The sequence below is a fragment of the Lepus europaeus genome, chromosome X, assembly GCF_033115175.1.
Source record: "Lepus europaeus isolate LE1 chromosome X, mLepTim1.pri, whole genome shotgun sequence".
Classification (NCBI taxonomy): Eukaryota; Metazoa; Chordata; class Mammalia; order Lagomorpha; family Leporidae; genus Lepus; species Lepus europaeus.
The window spans coordinates 47787385-47808856 of NC_084850.1; the positions used below are offsets into that span (position 1 = coordinate 47787385).

The following is a 21472-nucleotide window of genomic DNA, read 5'->3' on the forward strand; positions in this document are numbered from 1 at the left end:
GGCAGCTACTTTACCCACTATGCCACAACACTAGCCCCGTGATTTTTAATATATTCAAAAACTCTTGCAACCATCAGCACTAGTTGTAGAAAATTTTCATCAACCCAAAAAGAAGCCCCATGCCCATTAGTAGTTGATTCCCTGTTCTCCCTACTGTCAACCCAGGCAATCAGTAATCTGCTTTCTGTGTTATGCCCATTAAGGAAATTTTATATAAGTGGAATGATATGATGTATGATCTTCTATTCCTGCCTTCTTTCCTGTCGCTTATTGTTTTTGAGGTTCATCTATATTTTAGCATGTGTCAGAACTTCATTCCTCATTATGACTAATATTCTATTGTATGTATATACTACGTTTTGTTTATCTGTTCAAAAGTTGATGGACATTTGAGTTGTTTCCATGTGTTAGCTGCTATGAATAATGCTTCTATGAATATTTGTGTACAAGTTTTAGTGTGGACATTGTTTTTAATGCTGTTGGTATATACCTCGAAGTCAAATTGCTGGATTATAAGCTAACTCTATATTTCACATGTTGACACACTGCCAAACTACTTTCCAAAGAGATTGTGCCATTTTACACTTTATGTAAAGCGAATGAGGGTTCCAATTTCCCTACATTGTTGACAATACTTTCTATTATCTCTCTTTTTGATTGCAACCTCCCTTTGCACCCTTGTTGAAAATCAACTGGCAATAAATGTTAGAGCTTATTTCTGGACTCTGAATTTTATTCCATTTATTTATATTTCTGTTCTGATGTCAGTACCACACTGCTTTGATAACTGCATTTGTGTAGTAAGTTTTGAAATAAGGACATATAAGTTAGCTCTGTTCTTTTTCTCCAAGATTGTTTTTACTATTGAATCTCTTGCATTTCCATATGAATTTTTGGATCAGTTTGTCCATTTCTTTAAAAAAACAGCTGAGGTTTTGATAGTCATTTTGTTATATCTGTATATGAACTTGAATATTACAAACCAACAATACTAAGTCTTCTAATCCATGAATACAGTATGTCTTTCCTTGCCTTTTATTTAGTTCTCTTTAAGATTTATTTATTTGAAAGGCAGAGAGAGAGAGAGAGAAAGAAAACCTTCCATCTGCTGGTTCACTCCCCATATGGCTGAAATGGCCAGGGCTAGGCCACAGCAAAGCTAGGAGCTAGGAGCTTTGTCAGGGTCTCCCATATGGGTGCAGGGGTAAAAGTATTTGGGCCATCTTCTGCTGCTTTCCAGGCACATTAGCAGGGAGCTGAATTAGAAGTGGAGCAGCTGGAACTCGAACCAGTACCCATATGGAATGCTGGCACTGCAGGCAGCAGCTTAACCTGCTATGCCACAGCACTGGCCCCTATTTAGTACTTCAATTTTTCTTAACGATGTTTTATAGTTTTCAGTGTGCAAGTCTTGCACTTAGTTTATTTTACTTTTTAAAAGTATTTTAATCTGATATTATAGTAAGTTGAATTATTTTCTACATTTCATTTTTTTTATTATTTGCTGCCAGTAGATAGATGTAAAATTGATTTTTGTGAATATCGATCTCATATCCTGTATCCTTGCTGAACTTATTTACTAGTTCTAGTAGATTGTTTAATGGATTCCTTAGGATTTTATATATATAAAATATTGAAATCAGGGACTAGCATTGTGGCACAGCAGATTAGCCCACTGCCTGTGATGCCAGGATTCCATATGGGTGCTGGTTTGTGTCCTGGCTGCTCCACTTCCAATCCACCTCCCTGTTAATTCACCTGGAAAGGCGGAGGAGGATGGCCCAAGTACTTGGGCTCCTGCTACCTATGTGGGAGACCCGGATGGAGTTCCAGGCTCCTGGCTTCAGCCTGGCCCAGCCCTGGTCATTGTGGCTCTTTGAGTTGTGATCCAGCAGATGGAAAGTCTGTCTGTCTGTCTCTCTCCCTCCTTCCCTTTCAAGTAAATAAATAAGTCTTTGAAAAATAGTAGTAGAAGCTGGCGCTGCAGCTCACTAGGCTAATCCTCCGCCTTGTGGCACCGGCACACCGGGTTCTAGTCCCGGTCGGGGTGCCGGATTCTGTCCTGGTTGCCCCTCTTCCAGGCCAGCTCTCTGCTGTGGCCCGGGAGTGCAGTGTAGGATGGCCCAAGTGCTTGGGCCCTGCACCCCATGGGAGACCAGGAGAAGCACCTGGCTCCTGCCATCGGATCAGTGCGGTGCGCCGGCCGCAGCGTGCCAGCCGCGGCGGCCATTGGAGGGTGAACCAACGGCAAAGGAAGACCTTTCTCTCTGTCTCTCTCTCTCACTGTCCACTCTGCCTGTCAGAAAATAAAAAAAAAAGAAAAATAGTAGTAGAATCTGAATAGTGATACTTTTACTTCTTCCATTCCACTCTGGATGCCTTTCCTCCCTCTTCCCCTAATTGACATCACTGGTACCTTCAGTACAATGTTGAATAGAAGTGATGGGAATGTATATCCCTATCTTGTTATGTATCTTAGGGGAAGGGAATTGGTCTTTGATCATAAAGTATAATCTTACCTGTAGGATTTCTGTAAATTCTCTTTATCAGACTGAGAAAATTTTCTTATATTCCTAGCTTGTTGACTGTTTTCATCATGAAAGAGTGTTGAGTTTTACCAGATTATCTTTCTGGGTCCATTGAGGTGATCATGTCATTTTTTTCCCTTTACTAAAATGGCATATTATATTAATTCATTTTCGTATGTTGTACCCCTCTTGAATTCCCAAGATGAATCCTACATGGTCTTGGTGTATAACCCTTTTTATGAGTTACTAGGTTGGTTTCATGGTATTTTGTTGAAGATTTTTATTTATCTAAATAAAATATATTGATAGTTTTCTTATGATGCCTTTGTCTAATTTTGGTGTAAAGGTTTCTTAGAATGAGTTGGGTAGCATTTCATTCTCTTCTAATTTTGAAGAGTTTATGGAGTATTGATGTTAATTCTTTTTTAAAGATTTATTTATTTATTTATTTACTTGAGAGGGAGAGTTACAGACAGAGAAAGGTCTTCCATCCACTGGTTCACTCACCAAATAGCTGCAATGGCCAGTGTTGGGCTGATCAGCAGCCAGGAGCTTCTTCCAGGTCTACCACACGGGTGCAGGGACCCAAGCACTTGAGCCATCTTTCACTGCCCTCCCAGGCCATAGCAGAGTGTTGGATCAAAAGAGGAGCAGCCAGGACTTGAACTGGCACCCATATGGGATGCTGGCAAACTTGTGGCACCTTTACCTGCTATGCCACAGCGCCAGCCCTGATGTTAATTCTTTAAATGTTTCATAGAATTTGCCAGTAAAGCCATCTGTTCTTAGAGTTTTCTTTGTGGGAAATATTTTCATTACTAACTCAAACTCTACTTCTTATAGAGCTATTCTGATTTTTCTGTTTCTTCTGGAGTTAGTCTCAGTCAAAACTTGCCCATTTTATCTAGGTTATTTAATTTGTTTTTTTTTATAATACTTTCTTTTTTTATTAAAATTAGCTCTTTTCAGATTAGTACTAGCAAGTTCTGATTTTTAGTATAGGTTGTGTATCTCTTATCTGAAATACTTGGGACCAGAAGTATTTTGGATTCTGGGTTTTTCTGGATTTCCTAGTAGTCGCACAAGCTTAAGGAGATGTCACAGGGATGGGAAGGGACCAAGCCTAAATATGACCTTCATTTAGGTTTTGTCAAGCTTTATGCACACAGCCTGAAGGCAGGACACAGGAGTGTAACAACTCTATCACGATGTCCTACTTGAGACACTGTGTTGGCACTGACAAGGCTTCAGACTGTGCAGTGTTCAGGAGTTCAGATTAGGGATGCTCAAACTGTACTGTGCTAAGGCAAGAGAGAAACATAATACTTTCTATTTACTTTCAAATTTCCTATGAACTACTTTCTAGTAAAAAACTGCTTGGTATTAAGTGTTTTTATCTCAAATTCTAAAAGTAACCATGGCCCTCAGCTGAACTGTGTGCTCCCGGGCTTTTCTATCTCAGGGACATTTACACAGTAAATGCCATTTCAGTCACTGAGCTCTTCCTCATCACTGAAATAGGTGCTTTTCTTTATCCTCGGCCGTCTTGAGTCATCGGATGTGGAGGGACCCCCTGGACTGGGTCTCCATTTTCTTTGTTCTTCAATTTTGGCTTGCTGGAAGGCTATGGCCTGGCTGAGGCTGTCCAAGGCAGGGTCTTCACCTTCATCTTCACTTTCTTCTACTTCCTCAATTTCTTCTTCTGGTTCAGAAACTTTCTTTTTTTTTTTCTTCTTTTCCTTCTTCTTTGGAGGTTCCCGTTCTCCAAGCATATTTTTAGGACAGGCGTAACTTAAGTGTCCACTTTCCCCACATTCGTAGCACTTGGATTTATCAAAGTAGTTCCGTCTTCGGATGAATTCAGCTGCTCTTCCGTTGTCAATAGCAATGCTTGCATTTATCACTCTACCGAATAACTGCTTGTTGTTTATCGCCCTGGTGCAGTTTTGCGCAGAGTCTTTATCCAAAAACAAAATGAATGCAACCCCTTTACTCTTCCTGGTATCTTTATCTTTCATTATAGTAACCTTTACAACTTTGCCATACTTGGAAAATATCCTGTACAGGTCGTTGTTCGTCAGGGAGAAGGGCAGGTTGGAGACATACACTGTGCTTTTACTGGGGGCCAATCCACCACTCATTTCTCCAGACGGGGCGGCGGCGCGCGAGCCCCCGGCCCGGCCCGCTCACCCCCGACTCCCGCCGCAGCTCTGCCGAGACCCGGGCATGGCGGGTGCCGGGCAGGAGCAGGCGCCGAAAAATTTAATTTGTTAGCATAAAATTATTCATCATATTCCCTTATAATCCTTTTTTTACTTCTGTAAGGTTGTTACTAATATTCTCGATTTCCTGGATATAATAATTTGAGCCCCTCTCTACTTCTCCCTTACTTGCCTTTAGTTTGTTTTTATAATTTTATTAGGCTATCTAAAGGTGTTGCAATGTTTTTGATTTTTTTTTATCTTTTCAAGGAACCAACTTTTGGTTTTGTTTATTTTTCTCTGTTTTTTTCCATTCTCTATCATTTTCTTTTTTAAAAATGTATTTATTTGAAAGTTAGACTTACAGAGAGAGATGAAGAGAGAGAGACAGATAAAGACAGAGAGAGGAAGATATTGTCTATCCACTGGTTCACTCCCCCAATGGCTGCAGTGCCAGCTCTGGGATAGGCTAAACCCAGGAGCTAGGAACTTCATCTAGGTCTCCCAAATGGGTTCAGGGGCCCAAACACTTAGGCTAGCATCTGCTGCTTTTCCAAGGCACATTAGCAAGGAGCTGGATCAGAAGTGGAGCAGCTGGGATACAACCCAGCACCTATGCGGAACGCGGGTGCCTCAGGAGGCGGCTTTACCCTCTATGCCACACTGCCAGCCCCTCTCTATCTTTCTGCTTGCACACAGCCTTATGATTAGCCAGAGGTGAGAGCTTAGGCTTTTTTCTGTTCTTTGTTTTCTTCCTCAGCATGTATACAGTTACGAGTGTGCATAAAGCAGTATGCATGTACATAGCCTGCTAAGTTCCCAGGAATATATCAGGTTTTCAAACACCCTGCCTTTCCTCTTCACCTTTCATTAGCCTCCTGTTTGGCCTTGTCATTTATCCACTGCTTCACATCCATGTGTTGTAACATGTGCTGCTGCTTATTTTCAACAAACACACTCTGTGGAAAAAGGCTTTTCCTACTGGATGAGCTCTGAGGACAAATAAAGGCAGCTTGTGAAGAATGTCTTCCCAAGAAGTACAAGACAGATCATATAATGACAGTTCTGTGGGAATGGGGCTTTGAAGGATCTCCAAACCCATTCTTTTCCCTCCAGGGACTACTAGGTCCTGGTTTTCACCATGATTACTGGATGCTGGTTTTTAAGGCCACCATGAAGCTGGGTGGGGGAAGGTGGATGGGAATAGGACAATTTAAAATGCCACAGAGCTCAGTATTTTAACTGAAATTCAGCCATTTTCCTAAATAAATACTACTGAAGCTATTGGTTAATTTCCAAATTTCTGAAACAGATTGAGTCTGATTATTTTTGCCAGCATTCTTGTGGCTTTTAAGGAGGAGAGCATTTTTGGAAGTCCTTACTCTGCCATTCTCATTATGCCCCCTCTCCCTTTATGGCTTCTCTCACAACTGAATAATAGAGTAAGAACTACATTTGAGATCAAACACTGCCAGATATGGCAAAGAATTGAAATACTTAATATGTAAATCTATTAGGTACTAAAACACAAAAATGAGCAATGAATATGAAAACATTAGTCACAGAATAGAATAGAAAATACAGATTGATATAGTTTACACTCAGTTATTATGTATTTTATGGAGAACTACAAGAGAGGAGTTTGAAGGTTCCAAACACAAAGAAATGATAAATATATAAGAAGAGGGAAATGCTAATTACACAGGTTTGATAATTACATATTGTATACATCTGTTGGATAACACTATGCCCCGTAAATATGTACAATTACTATATATAAATTAAAAAGAAGAAAAACAAGGTTCAGCCTCAAAGAAATTAAAACAATGAGATACCATCTTCACTATCAGCAACGATGATTATTATTATAATTATCTATATTGGCACAGGTACAGTGAAATAGACATTCAAACACTATTGGCCAGAAATATAAATTGGTATGGTCATTCTGGAGTATAATTTGGTGACAATATCAAGTCTTTAAAAAAATAATACCCTTTAGGGGCTGGGTTGTGTGGTATAGAAGGTTAAGCATCTACCTATGATGCCAGCATCCCACATGGGCACTGGTTTGAGTCCTTGCTGCTCCACTTCCTGTCCAGCTCCCTGCTAATGGCCTGGGAAAAGCAGTGGAAGATGGCCCAAGTTCTTAGGCCCCTGTACCCATGTGGGAGACCTGGAAGAAACTCTGGGCTCTTGGCTTCGGCCTGGCCCAGCCCTGGCTGTTTGCGGCCATCTGGGGAGTGAACCAGCAGGTGGAAAATCTGTCTCTGTCTCTGTCTCTGTCTCTGTCTCTCTGTCTTTCTGTCTCTCTCTGTAACTCTGCCTTTCAAATAAATAATAAATCTTTTTTTAAAACTAATACCCTTTGGTCAGATGATTTCATTTCTATATATCTGTCCTGAGAAAATAGTAAAATGCTTGGATGAAGATTTATATACAAATAAATCCTTTGCATTGTGATATAATAATAAAAATTGAAATCAACCTAAGTAGCCACAATAGAAGAATGGTTGAATTATATTCAACTTAGATTTTTAATAGCCATTAAAATACTGTTTTAGAAGAATAATAGCATGGTAAATTTAAAATAATTACTCAAAAATAAGGATTTATTATACAGTTTGATACAAATTTTACATGAGAAAAAGCAAAGAAAATGCAGAAAAATAAATCAACTCGTTAACAGTGTTGGTCTCTAGGTAAGTAGGATACAGGAGGTTTTATTTTCTTCTTCACACCTTTCTATACTTTCCAAATTCTATGCATTAAAGATTTATTACCTTTGTAATAAGTGATGTGGCAATGTTATATAAAAGTAATGATCTGACATTTGTATGCAAGAAAGGTTAGAAGAAGCAGAAACTGGGGTCAGCTCTGTGGCTCAGCGGGTTAAGGCTGTGACCTGCAGTGCCGGCATCCCTTATGGGTGCTGGTTTGAAGTCCTAGCTGCTCCACTTCTGATCCAGCTCCCTGCTAATGTGCCTAGAAAGCAGTGCAAGATGGCCCAAGTCTTTGGGCCCCTGTACCCAAAGTGGGAGACCTGGAAGAATTCCTGGTTCCTGGCTTTGTCCTGGTGCAGTCTGGCTGTTGCAGCAATTTGGAGAGTGAGCCAGCAGATGGAGAATCTCTCTCTCTCTCTCTCTCTCTCTGTCTCTCTGTCTCTCCTCTCTCTGCAGCTCTGCCTTTCAAACAAATAAATAAATCTTTAAAAAGTCAGAGTTACATGGGAGACCAGGAGAAGCACCTGGCTCCTGGCTTCGGATTGGCACGATGCGCCGGCCGCAGCGGCCATTGGAGGGTGAACCAACGGCAAAAAGGAAGACCTTTCTCTCTGTCTCTCTCTCTCTCACTATCTACTCTGCCTGTCAAAAAAAAAAAAAGTCAGAGTTACAAAGAGAGAGATCTTCCATCTGCTGATTACTTCCCAAATGGCCACAATGGCCAGGACTGGGCCAGGTTGAAGCCAGGAGCTGCATCCAGTTCTCCCACATGGATGGCAGGGGCTGAAACACTTGGGCCATCCTCTGTGACTTTTCCCAGGCCATTAGCAGGAAGCTGGATTGGAAGTAGAACATCCAGGACTCAAACCGGTACCCGCCCGTATGGGTTGCTGGTGCTGCAGGCGACACCTTTACCTGGTACACTACAGTGCTGGCCCCTCAGTAGTTCTTGTTAGTTGAAACCTGTTGTGTTTGAAGAAGAAATGTAATTATTAACTGAGCAATGTTTATATTTTTGTATCTTTTCTATGAATTTTAGGCTATGAACATTTTGACTTCAGTGTTACTTCTGTATGCAAAAGAAGAAGAAGCTTTTTGGCTTCTGGTTGCTGTATGTGAACGAATGTTGCCTGATTATTTCAATCGTCGAATCATTGGTAAAAAATAGCAAATGCATATATATACGTATGTGCACGTGTGCACACACACACGTATATGTTCACAGACACATGTTTCTTTTCTAAACAATTTAATCTCATCTATCTAAATACCAATCAGAATTAATTAGGTTGGAAAATATACAAGATACAATGTCAATATCAAAATACTCAATTCTAAATAATAAGAAATAATTTGTACTGAATTTATGGTTGGCAAGAATGTTACTTTTTTGAAAATTTGAAATCATTTTTAAATTTCTATTTATTTTATTTGAAAGGTAGACACAGAGACAGACAGATGGAAATCTCCGTTGCTGTTTCACTCTCCAAATGCCTACAACAGCCAGGAGTGGGCCAGCAACAAACCAGCAGCCCAAAATTCAATTTAGGCTTCCCTCATGGGTGACCTGGATGGAGTTTCAGACTCCTAGCTTCAGCCTGGACCAGCTTAGCTGTTGGGGCCATCTGGGGAGTGAATCAGCAGGTGCCAGATTTTCTCTCTCTCTCTCTCTCTCTCTCTCTCTCTCTCTCTCTTGCTCTCTCCCTCTCTCACTCTGTGTGTGTGTCCCTCTCTGTCACTCTGCCTTTCAAATAAATAAATCTTTTTTTTAAACACTTAGGAATGTTCTATCCATTGTAGCCTCATAAGCTTTCAGTAGTGTGGCTAGGTCATTGACTATACTGTCTTTCCTTACAGTTATTCATGTGTTTATCTTGAGTTCTAATCAATACTAAATTCTTTGAAGATGAGATCATTTTGTTAATTGGTATATCTTCTGTAGTACCTAGTATAGGTCTCCGCATATAATAATAAATACTCCAAATGAATTTGAATTGCATTTCTCAAGTGCTTCTTGATGTGTGACTATACTAGCAGATGAAAAATAGAAATTACATGAAATGTAGAAAAGGCACTAAAAGAATCCATAATTAAGGGAAAGGGATGAGATAGATCAGCATGCTGACAAAGGTAGAAAGATACTGAAAAAAAAAATCCCTTTGAAAGCTAATCATTATAAAAGCTATTTTGGTATTTTCCAGGTGCCTTGGTAGATCAAGCAGTCTTTGAAGAACTCATCAGGGACCACCTTCCTCAACTGACAGAACACATGAACGATATGGCATTCTTTTCCTCAGTTTCTCTTTCATGGTTCCTCACACTTTTTATTAGTGTTCTGCCTATTGAAAGTGCAGTAAATGTGGTGGACTGTTTCTTCTATGATGGAATAAAGGCCATTTTACAACTGGGATTGGCAATCCTTGACTATAATTTAGACAGACTACTGGCATGCAAAGATGATGCTGAAGCCGTGACAGCTTTAAACAGGTATTGTAAGAACCACAACGTTTAAACCTGGGGTCTGAGAGTTTATGCTGTTGAGTCCCTTATTTTACAGATAAGGAAACTGAGCCCTAGAAACTTACATTTTTCCCAGGGTCACAAAGCTAGTTGAATGAAAGAACTAAGCCTCAATCCCCACCCTCTGTCTCCAAATAGAATATAACAAAAGTAATCACTTTGAAGTGAACCATTAGATTACTTACACTTTTACACTAATACTGTTGGTTCAGTATGCTATGACTTTCATGGTCCCAGTTTAAGCTTAAGTGTCTCTCTGTGTAAAAGTAACTTAAGGGAAGAAAAGGTAGTTGATAATGCTAAATATCCAGGAGGGGAAATTTTTCTGGTTTCCATATGGTTTCAATTGAATAGGTTGAATTTTATTTCCTAGTGACTTTTGTACCAATGCTATTTTGTATTGATGTACATATGTGTGTTTTGTGTGTATATGTGTTGCACACATATTTGATATGTTAAATGAGTGAATATTTGAATGAACAGCTGTTATAATACTGCATTAAATCCTATTATGTACAGGATAAATAGAACTGCCTCACTCTGACACTCAGAACTCTGTGATATAGCCAAAATGTATCTTTCTTCACTTACTTCCCATGTCATGCCTCTGCATACCCTCTCTCCCACTTGTACTGATCTGTGTGCTGTTCAGTGAGTATTCTGAGTCTATTTGCTTCCTTCACGTTTGTGCTCTTCCCCCTCCCCCCGCCACCAGTGACCTCTTCACCACTCCGTTCTCTCCATCAGAATTCGCCTCAATCCCAGCCATCTTCAAATTCTTCTTCATAAGACCTTCTGGTGTCTTCTCGGTAGAAGTTAACCTCTGAATAACTAGGGAGAAAGTAGCTGTCATTTTTCTCTGCTTTAATAGTTTTAATTGTACTAATTCATATATTGCTATCACTTTTGGATAGGTTCTTTGACAGTGTCACTAATAAGGATAGCCCATTGCCTTCAAGTGTTCAGCAGGGTTCCAATGTGACTGATGAGAAAAGCAGTCAAACTAGAGTGGATATTACAGATTTGATTAGAGAGTCCAATGAGGTAAGTTTTTTTTTATCATAAATTTACATAGCATGTTTAATCAGTAGCACATTTATAGCTCTAATGGTATATTAAGAATAAGATAAAACACAACTAAAGGTACAATTTAAAATCCAATTTCGCTTTAAAAAAATGAGTTCTGTGACCTATTCCCAGACTGTATTTTCCTCTGTCTCCATTTGCTTTTCATTAAATGAAACCGAATTTATTTGCTTTCACAAATGATAATCCTTTTAATTATCTATCACTGTATAAAAAGATGAAAAATAATGTCTTTTTAGAGGCTAAGATTTTTCCAGTGCTCTTGTGCTTAGTCTAGACACATAGTAGACGGGATTCTCTCCAGTGAATATATACAGCAGTTGAAACGTGGGCAGTGAAAATCTGCAAAATCACTGAGCAAGTCAGAAAAATAGCTAGAAATAGAACCAAGGCCTTAGAATTGAGTCTGATGCAATTCAATTGTAAGAGGAGAAGTGGATGTTTATTATGAATGAATATTCACTGAAATCATATTTCTTGCAGAAATATGGTAATGTTCGTTATGAAGATATACATAGCATGCGCTGTCGAAACAGACTGTATGTAATTCAGACCCTGGAGGAAACAACAAAGCAGAATGTAGTGAGTATCTACCCAGTGGAGGAAAACTGGTTGAAGTAATATTTTTTTTCTTTAACTTCCTTTAAAAATTATAATTCTATGTGAGTAAAATGAAAAGGACTAAACCTTTAACCTAGATTTTTTTTAAGGATTTATATATTTGAAAGGGAGAGTTCCAGAGAGAGGGAAAGAGATCTTTCATCTGCTGGTTTACTTCCCAAATGGCCATGATGGTCAAGGCTGGGCCAAGCTGAAGCCAAGAGCTAGGAACTCCATCCATGTCTTCTACCTGGGTGACAAGGGCCCAAGTACTTGAGCCATCTTCTGCTGCCTTACCAAGTACTTTAGCCACGAGCTAGATTGGAAGCAAACAATCCAGGACTTGAACTGACACCTATATGCAGGTGGCAGCTTAACCCAGTGCACCACAGTGTGGGCCCCATGAGCTAGATTCTTGCCAAGGTTTAGCTTATTGAAAAAATTTGAGAGCAAATTAGTTATTTTCTTGTGATTGAATTATGCTACTTTCTCCAACGTGTTTTGTGTCGTTTGACCTTAAACATCACCACAGCTCAATATTGATTGCTGTGATGTAGGCATTTAAGCATAACATATGTGTGATGCATTGCACCCGTAAGAGCCACTGATCTACATAGTAGTCAGTGTGGCTAATAAATATTATTATCCTCCAAAGGTAATGTGAGAAGAGTAAAAATAGTGTGTTAAGTACTTGCCTTTTTAATATTTGGGTGACTTCCTAAGAAGTTCTTAATTGCCTCTAATGAATGGGTAATAAGGTTTCTGGTCAGAAAGGGGGAAAATTTAATTTGCTGTTTATATCCTTTTGTACTGTTTGAGCTTTAATCATGAGCATGTGTTGGTTTTGTACACCTACTTGCTTAAAGGCCAAGTCCTCAGAAATACACATCTGGGATGATTAACACTGCTGCAGATTCCAGGTTTAGATTTCTATTAACTATTTCAGTGATGTTGCTGTAAAACAGTTAACATAGAGCCCCCTTGTTTTAATTTTATATATTTAAAAAATGAAGTAATATATGTTCATTGTATGCTCAAGCATTACATAATTGTTAAAAGTAAGGGTTCACTATCCCAGGAGTGACCATTCTAAAATGATTGGGCATATATCGCTCCACATCTTTTTTCCATATATTGGCACACATAAATGTGCAGATACATGTGAAGAGGGGAGCATGTAGTTGTTAAGATGAGGTCATGCCAGTCACTTTGTTGTGAAACTTTTTCCACTCAAAAATACAGTGATTGCATATCAGCATATACATAGATCTACCTCACTCCTCTTATGTACTCAATACTTCACTGTAGTATGGATATGTTCTAATTTATTTAGCTGTTCCACTGATGTGAAACTTAATACATATCCTTTGTTGTGCTCTTACAAATAATACTTTATGTATCTTGTGTATGTGTTCTTTATAAGATATAAGATACACTCCTGGAAGTGGGAGCTGGAATAAAGGATATTTCCATGTAAATATGACAAGTCCTGCCAAAATATCCTCAGAAAGATTTGTCCCAAACAAAATCCCACCAAAAGTGTGTAAGAATGCCCTTTTCCCAGAAAATGGCCTAAGTACTTGGGCCCCTGCCACTCATGTGGCAGACCAGGATAGAGTTCCTGGTTCCTAGTTTCAGCCTGGTGCAGGTCTGGCTGCTGTGACCATTTGGGGAGTGAACCAGCAGACGGAAGATCTATTTTCTCTCTCTTACTCCCTCTCTCCTCTCCTTCTCCTTTTTTAGAAAACTTTTATTTAATAAATTTAAATTTCATAGGTCCTCTCCATCTCTTTCTCCTTCTCTTCTTCTCTCTCTCGCTCTTACTCTCTCAATTGCTCTGCCTGACAAATAAATAAATAAATCTTAAAATGTTTAAATCTTTAATACACCTAGAGTATATTTTTTGTTTATGGCACAAGATAGGACTCGAATGTTATTTTTTCCACCTGCAATCACGTTTTGTCTGAAAGCCAATTATTGAATAGTCCTATACTATATTCTTGTATACATACATGGGCTTATTTCTAGACTTTATTTTTTATTTTTGGTACTAAAACAATACCATACTTTTTTAATTACTGTGGCCTTGTACTCCATTTTAAAATCTGATAAGGCTTTTAAAGTTTGATATCTATTTTAATTATCCACTTTTTATTTTTTATTTTTATTTTTATTTATTTATTTATTTATTTATTGACAGGCAGAGTGGACAGTGAGAGAGAGAGAGAGACAGAGAGAAAGGTCTTCCTTTTTGCCGTTGGTTCACCCTCCAATGGCCGCCGCGGCTGGCGTGCTGCAGCCAGCGCACTGCACTGATCCGAAGCCAGGAGCCAGGTGCTTCTCCCTTGCGGGTGCAGGGCCCAAGGACTTGGGCCATCCTCCACTGCATTCCCGGGCCATAGCAGAGAGCTGGCCTGGAAGAGGGGCAACCGGGACAGAATCCGGCACCCCGACTGGGACTAGAACCCGGTGTGCTAGCAGCGCAGGCGGAGGATTAGCCTAGTGAGCCGCGGCGCCGGCCTAATTATCCACTTTTTAAATGTCCCTCACTAAGCATTTATAGCAGATTATATAGATCTTACTCATTTCTTGTTGGGCTTACTCTTCTCTGGTGTATTTTATAATAATTTTTCTGCTAATATGAGTGAGATTTTTTTTCCTTTACATTTTCTAATTGTTTATTTCCGTGTATGTACAAGGTATTGATTTAAATATGTTGCTATTTTAAGTGGCCATGTTACTGTCATTAATTATAATATTTTTCAGTTGGCTTTTTCAGATTTTCTGAATGTTCAAGCATGCCAGTTGTATTCTTAGAATTTTGACTCTTCCTGATAATTAGGCCTCTTTTCCTTTTTGTACATAACTGCTTTGAGTAGGATTTTCGGAGATGTATTGAATAATCTCAGTAGTATCAGAATTTTTTATCTTATTCCTGAATTTAATAGGAATGCTTCTAGTACTTTATTGCTATCTTTGAAGGATGCCCTGTATCAAGTTAATTAAGAATGTTTTATTTAGTTTAAAAGTTAAGAGATTTAGGACATTTCTTTTAAAATAAAGATTGAGGTGCATGGGTTGTGGTGAAGTGGGTTAAGCCAATGCGTGGGATGATCATATCCCATATAAGAGTAGTAGTTTCAGTCTTGGCTACTCTGCTTCTGATCCATCTTCCTGCTATTGCAGCCTGAGAGGTAACAGATGGTGGATCAAATGCTCAGGCCCCTACCATTATGTGGGAGATCTGGGTGGCCTGGCCCAGCCCTGGCTGACTTTTTCATGCCTTAAATTTGTATTTTTTTGTACTTTACTAATATACTAAATTTTTTTAAGGAATTCATAATATCAGACTTCCAATGAGTTCTTTTTTGTTAGATTTATGTTTTTACTTATTTGAAAGGCAGAGCCACAGGAAGAGGAAGAGGAAAAGAGAGAGAGAGAGAGAGAGAGAGAGAGAGAGAGGTCTTAATCCACTGTTTCACTGCTTCACTCCCCAGATGGCTGCAACAGCCAGAGCTGGGAAGCCCGGAGTCAGGAGCTTCATCTAGGTGTCCCACTTGGGTGCAGGACTCCAAGGACTTGGGCCATCTTCCACTGCTTTCCCAGGCGCATTAGCAGGGAGCTGGATTGGAAGTAGAGCAACCAGATCTGGAATAGGCACCCATTTAAGATGCCACCATCGCAGGTGGAGGCTTAACCTGGTGTGCCACAACTCTGGCCCCTTTGCTGAATTCTTGAAAAGAATTCTATTTGGTTATATGTCATTATTTTCACATTCTGCTTTGATATTTTGCTAAATAGTTTTAGCTAGGTTCTTTGTGTCTATGTTAAAGTAACATTAGTGTAAAGTTTCTTTGTGTGTGTGTGCTAACCATAGAGTGAAATTTATAAAAAGTAAGTTTTCTAAGTTCTGGAATAGTCTATAGATTACATAGGAATTACCCATTACCTGAACATTTGAGAAAACAAGTCTATAAAACCATGAGGGTCTGCAGTCACTTTTTTAGTTGTGTTTATTCAAATTGTCTTTCTTGTCCAAGTTAATTTTTGTCATGTATATTTTCATATTAAATTATCTCTCTAGATTATCAAGTATATTGGTTCAAATCTTCCAGAATTCATTCAGCAGATATTTAATGGTACCTACAATGTGCTGGGCACCTTTAGTGAGCTCTGTATATATGCTTATACTATCCTTTCCTTCTCAGTGATATTTAATAGTGATTTATTTTATCACACTTGCCAGAAATCTGTCTACTTTATTCATTTTTTATTTGTTGCTTTGGGGTTTTTGATTAACATAATGATTAACATAATGAAGTACTGTGTAATATTTCACACATATTTATGGTGGAAGCCAGTCAAACCAGATTACCAACCTTTTTACTTCCCTATCTTTTCTTTGTGTTTGGAGCCTAACAGCTCCACTTTTCCAGCCTTTTTAAGTTTTTAAAAAGATTTATTTATTTATTTATTTGAAAGCGTTATATCACTGGAGGCAGCTTTACCTACTATGCCACAATGCTGGCCCCTCTCTTCCAGTTCTTTTCACAGCATGTAATACATTGTTTTAAACTATAGTCACCTCAAAGTGCTGTAGAACACTAGGACTTACTCCTTCTATCTGATTATTTGGTACCTATTACCCAGCCTCCCTCTATCTCTTCCCTCACCCTTCCACCCTCTAGTAATCACTATTCTAAGTTCAATTTGACTGCATATTAACTTCCATCTATGACAGTGACCATGCATTTAAATAACTCTTCAATTTATTCATTGAGTCTGCTGGCTTTTTTTTTTAAAAAAAAGTTCTATCTCATTCTAGCATTTATCTTTAATCTTGCTTTTAAATTTCTTAAATACTATAATGATTGTACCATTAGTGCTTATTCTTAATGGAGTAACATAAAATTACTTATTTTGTAAGCTGATTATTTGGAACATGTTTTTTTTGGCGTAGAGAGGGAGTGTACATCTCCCGATGCCTTTGAAGTGTTTAATGACAACCTTGCAACACAATTTGACAGATTGCTCATGCAGCAAGAGAGGAATATATGGAATGAGACTTGGAATACTATTGCTTATATTTATAGACATTAAGCAGCTGTCCTTCAGTAATAATTTCTGGTTATGAAGAGATGAATGTCAAAGTACATATCAGAGTAGAATTGAACTGTGGTCTTGGCACAGCTTTTTAAAAGGGTAATTGAGGTGCACTTAACTTTATAGCTCTTTTAAAAAGTTAAAAGAAAAATGTGTTCTACTGGCAGGGGGAGATTCTTGAGTGGATTCAAAGAGTATTTCTGTACTGAAGTGTTAAATTCTAAATTGTTTTTAATCTTTTTTAAGTTGCGTGTTGTGTCACAAGATGTGAAGTTGAGCCTTCATGAATTGGATGAACTTTATGTCATCTTTAAGGTACTGTTGTTCTTCTTTAAACAGAATGTAATCCACCATTATATTCCTAAAGTTGTACCTATGAAAAAAATGCATTCATTAAATAAAAACTTTAAAAAATAAATAAAATGTAATGCTCTTTAACCAGAATTTTATCATATCTACTCTTAATAATTTCATGTTTATTATGTCATATTGAAATGAAAGAAAATTTTTTGAAGTTACCTTTCCTGTCTTACTGACTTTCCTTTTTTTAAATTTGTGTTTAATAGAAAGAACTGTTTTTATCTTGTTATTGGCGTTTGAGTTGTCCAGCATTGAAGCACCATGACCCCAGTCTGCCATATTTGGAGCAGTATCAGATTGACTGCCAGCAATTCAGAGTATTGTATCACTTGTTGAGTCCTTGGGCTCATTCTGCAAACAGAGACTCGCTGGCGTTATGGACATTCAGATTGTTGGATGAAAACTCTGACTGCCTTATAAACTTCAAAGAATTCTCCTCTGTCATTGGTAGGATGATGTCCAAATTTTTTAAGCAAAAAATAAAGGTGCCCCTAGAAATATTTAGTACTGCCTATTATCGTCAACTTAGCCAGATTCTGTCACTCTGAGCTATGTTGTTTCCAGCTTCAATGCTAACTGGACCCTTTTCTGTGTTAATTGCTAAATCTAATTATGTTCATCTCAGTTTGCTCCAATCCTCTCAGAAGAACAAGCTATTAGATGTAGATGTTTTAAATGGTTAATTTGAAGGAAAAGAATGTCTGAATTTTCCTGTACTCAGGTGTAGAAGGCTACAAAAACTTTTCTCCTCAATAAAAACCCAACCATACAGCCCAGAAAAGCAATAGAAAAATATCCAGCAAGCATGTTGTACCTGTGGTTAGTGCTTCACCCATAGATATTGTTCCTTTGCTTTTCCAGACACTCCAGCATGATTTCTTAGCAGACACTGCCCCTGAAGAGCAGTTCTCCCCTCAAATGGGGCAGGAGACCTCATTCCAAAGAAAAAGGAAATCTGAGGTTGAGGGAAAGGAGATAGGCAGGACAGCATTTTATCCCTCTAATAAAGAGCATTTTGCTTATACACTTAAAGGTGAGAATCTGGCTGACCAAGTGGTTGGTTAACTATTAGCCTAAGTAGAAGAAGCTAATATCTGTGTCTTAGCTAATCTTTGCTGCTGGAATTGATTGCCTGTTCTTCGGGTACCTGATTGTTTGCAATTGAATTTTATTGGACAGACATAATGTACAATGGAAGTTTTACTGAGAAGCTTAAGCTGCTTTTTAAGCTGCACATTCCTCCAGGTAAGCATTTAACAGTGTTTAATGATATACAACAAGGCTTGCTTCCATTTTAACGAGTACAATTGCAGATATGATTATAACAAACAGTGTGATTTTCTTTTTTTAAAGATTTATGTATTTATTTGAAAGTCAGTGTTATAGACGAGGAGAGGCAGAGACAGAGGGAGAGATCCTTCATTCAGTGGTTCACTCCCCAAATGGCTGCAACAGCTGGGGCTGGGCCAGGCTGAAGCCAGGAGCTGGGACCACCCACATGAGTGCAGGACCTCAAGGACTTGGGCCATCTTTGCTGCTTTCCCAGGCACACCAGCAGCGAGCTAGATCAGAAGTGGAGCAGCCAGAACTTGAACCAGCGCCCATATGGGATGCTGATGCTGCAAGTAGTGGCTTTACCCGCTATGCCACAGCACCAGCCCCGAATGTAATTTTCAATATGATATGAAGTTATTGTTTCATGTGGCCCTCAGGTCATATTATCACTACTTTTGCTGGTATAGATACAGTGAAATCTATGAAAAAGGGTTTGTGTAGCAGATGGGTCCACAAATTTCCTGTCAATAAATTTAATGAAAGTTTGTGTACAAGAATTTGAATATTGGTATAATGCTCAATTTGGGTTGTTGTCATTAAAGTAGAAATTAATGTTAGACAAACTCCCAAACTTATAAAATACTACAAATTATTCAGAAAAATGCAACCATTTGTATTATGTATTTGGAGAAGAAAGCAAAATCAAAGCTACCATTTCTTGAACACTTGATCTGTCAGAACCTCTGCTTTACATGAATTCTTTTATTAAATCCTCACACTATCCCCGAGAGATGATATTACCCTTCCAATATTAATGATAAAGAAACTGAAGGTCAGAATGATTTAATTATTTGCTGCAGATCATATAGTTAATAAATTACATAGATGGGATTCAACATGAGGTCTGACTCCAAGGCTCAGGTTTCTTTCTATTCTACCGTACTGCCTCAAGTTTGCCACACCACTCCAGTTTGTTTAAGTTTTTCCCCCTGACCTTAAGAGGCTACCTTTCCCAGCTCTGACCCCTACTTTGACAAAACAGTTTCTTGGCTTTCAGCTGAAGGAACATTGTATAAAAGTACCTTTTAGCTTGGATAGAGTAATTCACAAAAACAACACTGCATAATTTGTCTGAAGCTTCACCTGTGTCCCTTTTAGCATCTTCTCAGGAGAGCCAGGTGACTTTCTTCTTCCCTCTCTCCCTCCCTCCCTCCCTCCTTCCTCTGGAAGACCTCTCTCTCTGTCTCTACCTCTCTCTGTAACTCTGTCTTTCAAATAAATACATCTTTAAAAAATAAATTTACATTGTCAAGTTAGGTGGCTGATACAGTGTTTAATAGTGCCATTGAATACACTTTCAGTAAGGAGATCAAAAATAGGAAAACAAATCCATATCTTTCAAAGCACAGGTAGAAAGTGCAGCAAAACACTCAACTTCATGATTTCCTTGTTACTGAGGAAGTTTGTTAAATGGCTGAGGGCACATTTTCAGAGGTTTCCAAATACCAGCTTTTCTTATTTCAACTTGTAATGGCTCTCAGAAACTATTAAAAAGCAAACAGGAGAAGTAACAGAACTCAGAATGATCAAGTTCTTATTTTCTATATGGTAGAATAGTGCCACTTCTACAGTTCTTTGCTTCTGTCTTTCTTATACAGAAATCATTTTGCTTAACCAGCTTCTCCCAGATTTAGCTGACCATCATGAATCCTGTCTTCATCCCTTATTGTGAATAAATGTGACATGGGTTATATGTTTCAGCTTATACTGAAGTAGAATCGAAGGACTCTTCAAAAGGAGATGAACTTTCCAAGGAAGAATTACTTTATTTCAGTCAGCTCCATGGTAAATATCTGTTCAAATGTCTAACTGTTTCGATGATCAGTCACTCATAGAGATCTTCCTGGCCTAGGTATTCTTTACCCAACTACCACTAGTAAAGCTTGGGTTTGTTATACTTTCTACTTCTTTTGTACTATCATAGCACTTAGTTTAGTCCATAAATATTTGTCTGATTAACCAAACTGCTTTGAGTTATGGAGTTTATTATTTATTGAAGAATTTAAAAGAAAATATATTTTGTTTCTAATTAATGTTGCAGGAATTTCTAAAATGTATTGGACCATTTTCATACCTTGATAAAATACAATGAAGACAGTAGAATCTTTGATGATTGAAGGTCATAGCTATTATTCAGACAGTGGATACTTTTATAAATCACTGTTGGTGTAAGAGACAGGAATGAGTCTGGCTCTCAGACATAAATTGGAGTGATATCAGCTTATTTTTGTGTCCTTTGCTTCATTGTCATGAGTATACAGTATCTTATACAGGGATGGGTACTGATTAATGTATGATTGGTGTGTGTTTGTGATTAATGTATGTTAAAATTTTTGAACATTAAGTATGAGAAACCTTACAAATAATCTAATCAAGTCCCTTCATTTTATGGATAAGGGCACTGAGGCCCAGAGAAAAGTGACTAGTACAAGATTTCACATTGAGTTATTGCCATAATTAGGACTTGTAGCTGAGCCTTCTGACTTCTAGTATAATATGTAAAAATAATACATTTAATTGGAAGTCACAAAGAAGAAAATACCACTGAGGAATTAATAGTTAATATTTGATATACTTTCTTCTAGGATTTTTAATTTAGTTTTTCCCTCCAGTGTTCTTTTTAAAAATTTATTTATTTTCATTGTATTTGAAAGGTAGAACAATAGAAATCTTCCATCCGCTGGTTCACTCTGCAAATGCCTGGCAGCAGCCAAGGCTGGCCCAGCCCAAAACCAGGAGCCCATAACTCGTTCCAGATCTCCCATGTGGGTGGCAGGAACCTAAGTACTTGAGCCACCATCTGCTGCCTCCCAGGGTGCGCATCAGCAGGAAGCTAGATGGGAAGCAGAAGAACTGGGACTTGAACCAGATACATTAATATGGGAGGAGAGTGTGCCAAGCTGTTTTTTAGCTACTGTGCCAAACACCTGCCAGCCCCTCCTCCCCCACGCTCCATGTTCTTTTTACTGTGAAAGTTTTAAAATATTTGTCTTCTAGTATTGAAAGTCCAAGTCAG

At 38.4% G+C, this 21472-nt stretch overlaps 2 protein-coding genes across 2 annotated transcripts in view; one reads left to right on the plus strand and one right to left on the minus strand.

Moving 5' to 3' along the window:
- TBC1D8B (TBC1 domain family member 8B) overlaps positions 1-21472 on the plus strand; it is an 85055-nt gene that overhangs the window by 53250 nt on the left and 10333 nt on the right. The window contains exons 11-18 of the mRNA XM_062182967.1: positions 8492-8609; positions 9654-9939; positions 10887-11016; positions 11542-11640; positions 17008-17076; positions 17328-17568; positions 18301-18366; positions 20158-20241. Of these exons, the coding sequence (XP_062038951.1) occupies positions 8492-8609; positions 9654-9939; positions 10887-11016; positions 11542-11640; positions 17008-17076; positions 17328-17568; positions 18301-18366; positions 20158-20241 (1093 nt within the window). The remainder of the gene's footprint in view (positions 1-8491; positions 8610-9653; positions 9940-10886; positions 11017-11541; positions 11641-17007; positions 17077-17327; positions 17569-18300; positions 18367-20157; positions 20242-21472) is intronic.
- LOC133753154 (zinc finger CCHC-type and RNA-binding motif-containing protein 1-like) lies at positions 3878-4783 on the minus strand. Its single transcript, XM_062183560.1, has one exon. The coding sequence runs from the start codon at positions 4667-4669 to the stop codon at positions 4016-4018; it is 654 nt and encodes a 217-aa protein (XP_062039544.1). The 5' UTR covers positions 4670-4783; the 3' UTR covers positions 3878-4015.

Coding starts and splice junctions, on each gene's coding strand:
- LOC133753154 (XM_062183560.1), bottom strand. CDS start 4,669: ATGAGTGGTGGATTGGCCCCCAGTAAAAGCACAGTGTATGTCTCCAAC.